The sequence below is a fragment of the Enhydra lutris genome, unplaced genomic scaffold (genome assembly GCF_002288905.1).
Source record: "Enhydra lutris kenyoni isolate GAN:26980312 unplaced genomic scaffold, ASM228890v2 scaffoldscaffold22, whole genome shotgun sequence".
Classification (NCBI taxonomy): Eukaryota; Metazoa; Chordata; class Mammalia; order Carnivora; family Mustelidae; genus Enhydra; species Enhydra lutris.
Window position 1 is genome coordinate 13,606,481 of NW_019154106.1, and position 3,995 is coordinate 13,610,475.

General features: G+C 36.0%; 1 protein-coding gene across 1 annotated transcript; it reads left to right on the forward strand.

Moving 5' to 3' along the window:
• The first annotated feature begins 2,697 nt into the window (after positions 1–2,697).
• LOC111150101 (olfactory receptor 1009-like) lies at positions 2,698–3,644 on the forward strand. The gene is given in 2 exon segments (XM_022507450.1): positions 2,698–2,793; positions 2,796–3,644. Coding segments are annotated over 2 exon segments (945 nt in total).
• Positions 3,645–3,995: the final 351 nt, after the last annotated feature.

A 3,995-nucleotide genomic window follows, 5' to 3' on the forward strand; every position in this document is an offset into this window, starting at 1 on the left:
CCCCTGATTTCCTGTGACTGCCATATTGTCTCCCGGCTTTGTCAGTATTTTACATTTTCTCATTTCTGAATATCTTGTCAATTTGATGGGTGAAAATAGCATATAATTGTTGTTTCAGTTTGGTTTCTGTGATGATCTGGGATATTAAACATCTTTTCGTATTTGTTGGGACTTCAAGCATCCTGCCTGTGGCAGGCCAGTCTGCATCTGCCTTGTGTCACAATGAGTATTTTAGTATCTAATTTGTGGCAGTTCTTGAAGTGATCTGATAATAATCCTTTGTGACATATGCTCCAGTATTTTTTCCATCTGTGTGTCTTATTTTTACTTGGAGTGTATCCATCTACTTAAAACTAGGATGTAGTAAAAATGTTCACCATTTTCTTCAGGTGATTTTTATGTTCCGTTTTAGAAGACCAACCCTACAACACATCATAACACTATTCCTCAGTGTTTTCATATTACATGTTTATAGTTAGAAGTTTCCTTTTTAGTTTAGTGGTGTGGGGTAGAATTTTAATATTATTTATTTTTTCAAATTTTTATCCAAATATTGTAACACTTTTTTAGCAGTAATTAATCCTTATTTGCTGATTGAAGGAAAACATATTCATTCTAAATTGACATCTATGCCTAGGTCTGCCTATGGTTTTTCAGTTTTTCTGTCTCCTATTCATCTCCCATCTATTCTAGTAACAACATCTTATGGGTTTAAGGACAATGGCTTTATTGATGTGTTGATATCTGGAATAGTATATCCCTTATCTTTGTTTTCCTTTTTTGAAATTGTCTTTGCTATTTTTGAACATTTTTCTCTTCCACAAATTTAAAAATCAGATTGTCTCACCAAAAATTATATTTTCATTTAATTTTCCCAATCGGTTGGAATTGCATTAAATTTGCCACATAATGTGGTGGTTGTTCTAGCCTTAAATCAGTTTTAGACAGCCAGGAGCAAGCTTGTAGCCTGACCCAATCAGCTTTTGATCCAGTGCAATGTGGGAGACCATACACCATAGCTAGGAACTATGAATGTCTCCTTGAACAAAGGAACAAAAAGGAACTACTTAACTCTGTAAGAAGAATCTTCTTGAAATTCCCAGAGAATATATGTGCACAGGGTAAGCACTGCAAACATTCACACTATAACCAAAAACTAGATATTCTCACATTCTGTACTATTTAACATTATATTGGAGAACACATCTGAAGTACTAAACCATAAATTAAAAGAAGAAGATATTATTACAGGATTTTGAGAAGTGGGGCCGTTAGGTGGAATTTAAATCAAGAACAGTTCTGATGAGCTCAAAACAAAGCAGGGCTGTGTAAAGGGGCAAACATCACAACATCAGAATAGGCCTAAACCAAACAGGTAGCACAATGTCCTGTTTCCTTGAAAACTATAAAGGTAAGACCCATGTAGAGAGTTGTAACCAGACAGCCCTCACATGTAGTTTTGTACCTGTGCTGGGAATTGAGACTGTTTTACTCTGTCAGATGGACTTAGATATTCCAGACCAGAATGGAATATTTCACCTTGCTGATATAATTCCAAACAAAAATTTCAGATAGTCTATAATTTTAGAAAATGCAATTTCTCATTGAGTAATAAAATATTTGTCACCCACCCCCCACCCAATGTTGTTAGGATACTTTATATCTGTAGTCTATCTGTGAGGGAAATATTGTTTCCTGTTCACTTCACAATTGATGTATCTGTGTCTGCTATTCCAACCTGAGGAATGACCATGAAGATTCTCATTCTCCCTATTAGAGCTAAGTTTTGCTTTGTCAGGAGGAAATGAATCTTAATAAATACATAGGCATTTAGGCATTTCTTCTCTAGCACAGTAAATTCCTATAATTTATATTTTTCTTCATATGAATCTTGAACAATCCTTATCAAGCTTATTTATAGCTATATTATCATTTTGAGTCAATGATTCCATTCCATTATAATTCATAGGAAATTACTAACTTTTTTTACATTGATCTTCACTATATGGATGAACTGTTTCATTTTTTTTTCTAAAAAAAGTTATTTTATTGGTTGACTATTGTGCACTTTTGTCTGCAAATAATGCAGTATTTTCTTATCCCTGTTTTCTAGAATTCTTACATCTTTTTTTTAATTTATGGTAGTACTTCAGACGTGTTCTCCAGTATAATGTTAAACAGTACAAAATGTGAGAATATCTAGTTTTTGGTTATAGTGTGAATGTTTCCAGTACTTACCCTGTGCACATATATTCTCTGGGAGTTTCAAGAAGATTCTTCTTACTGAGTTAAGTAGTTCCTTTTTGTTTCCAATTTGGGAAGTTTTTCTTTTCCTTCCTTTCTTTCTTTCTTCTTTTTTTTTTTGAGTCACATTTTATCAAATTCTTTAAAGAATTTTATTAAAGTAATCTAATGCATTTCCTTTCAATATGTAAATGTGATGAGAAATTTTATAGGTTTTCAAATGGTGACCCAATTCCTAGTTCTAATCTCTTTAAAACATTTAAGCCATATTGCTCTTAAGAACTTTACTATATTTGATTTGCTAGCATTTAATTTAGTCTCCTTTTATATTGATGTTCCCAAATTGGACCTGTAGTTTCTTTTCTTGTGTATCATGTTATGTTTTCAAATTATTTAAAGTTGTGCACATCATCTATTTTCTGCTTTTCTCACTTTAGAAGACCAATGCAATCAATGGCTGATGGAAACCATACAAGAATCACAGAGTTTATTTTCATAGGCTTAAAGTATCATCCTCAGATGCAAGTCTTCCTTTTCTTGCTCTTTCTATTTTTTTTTACCTTGTTACCATGACAGGAAACTTGGGTATGATTGTTCTCATTCAGATGGATTCCCACCTTCACACGCCCATGTACTTTTTTCTCAGTCACCTGTCCTTTGTGGACATCTGCTTTTCATCCGTAGTGGGTCCCAAGATGCTCACGGACTTCTTTGCTGACAGGAAGGCCATCTGCTTCCTGGGCTGTGCTTTACAGCAATGGTTCTTTGGGTTCTTCATGGCCATTGAGTGTCTTCTGCTGGTGTCCATGGCCTATGACCGCTATATGGCTATCTGTGACCCATTACTGTATTCAGTAACCATGTCGCAGAGACTTTGCATACAGCTGGTGGTCGGACCCTATACTGTTGGCTTCCTGAGCACCATGACTCATACAACAGCTGCTTTTCAGCTTCCCTTTTGTTGCTCCAACATTATTAATCATTTCTTCTGTGACATGTCCCCCCTTCTTTCTCTGGTATGTGCTGACACCCGGATCAATAAATTGTTGGTTTTCATTGTGGCTGGAGCCGTCCTGGTTGTCAGTAGCCTGACCATTATAATCTCCTATTTCTACATCCTTACTGCCATCCTGAGGATCTGCTCTGCTGATGGGAGGCGCAAAGCCTTTTCCACCTGCTCCTCCCATCTCACAGCGGTGTCCATCTTATACGGGACTCTCTTCTTTATCTATGTGCGGCCAGGTGCAATTTTTTCCCTAGACGTCAACAAAGTGGTGTCGGTGTTCTACACCGCGGTGATTCCCATGTTGAACCCTCTCATCTACAGCTTGAGAAATAAAGCAGAGAAAGCTGCTATGTGCAGAACGATCATCAGGAACAAGTTTTGCATCAGAAATTAAATTCCAATCTGGAATACAAAATAGATAGAAGGAAAAGCTTCTAGACATGGTTAGTCTATTTGGTCATCATCCAAAGAGACTAGCAATGTGCAGAGTTTAGAGTATGGAATCCTTGCCAACTATTTCTTTAAAGCTCCGTTTCAATCGTGTGCACGTGGATGATAAAAATCCTTAGTCATCAAAAATCAGAGCAATTCTGTTTCCTCAAGTAATTTCATTATTGAGCATAAGATAAAAATCTAATAAGTGCTGGATCATCTAGCTACTACTACTATCGCACAAGTTGGACCAATATATGTGTCTAGACCAGCGAAGATTCATTGGAATGACATATATAACCTCCATTCCCAA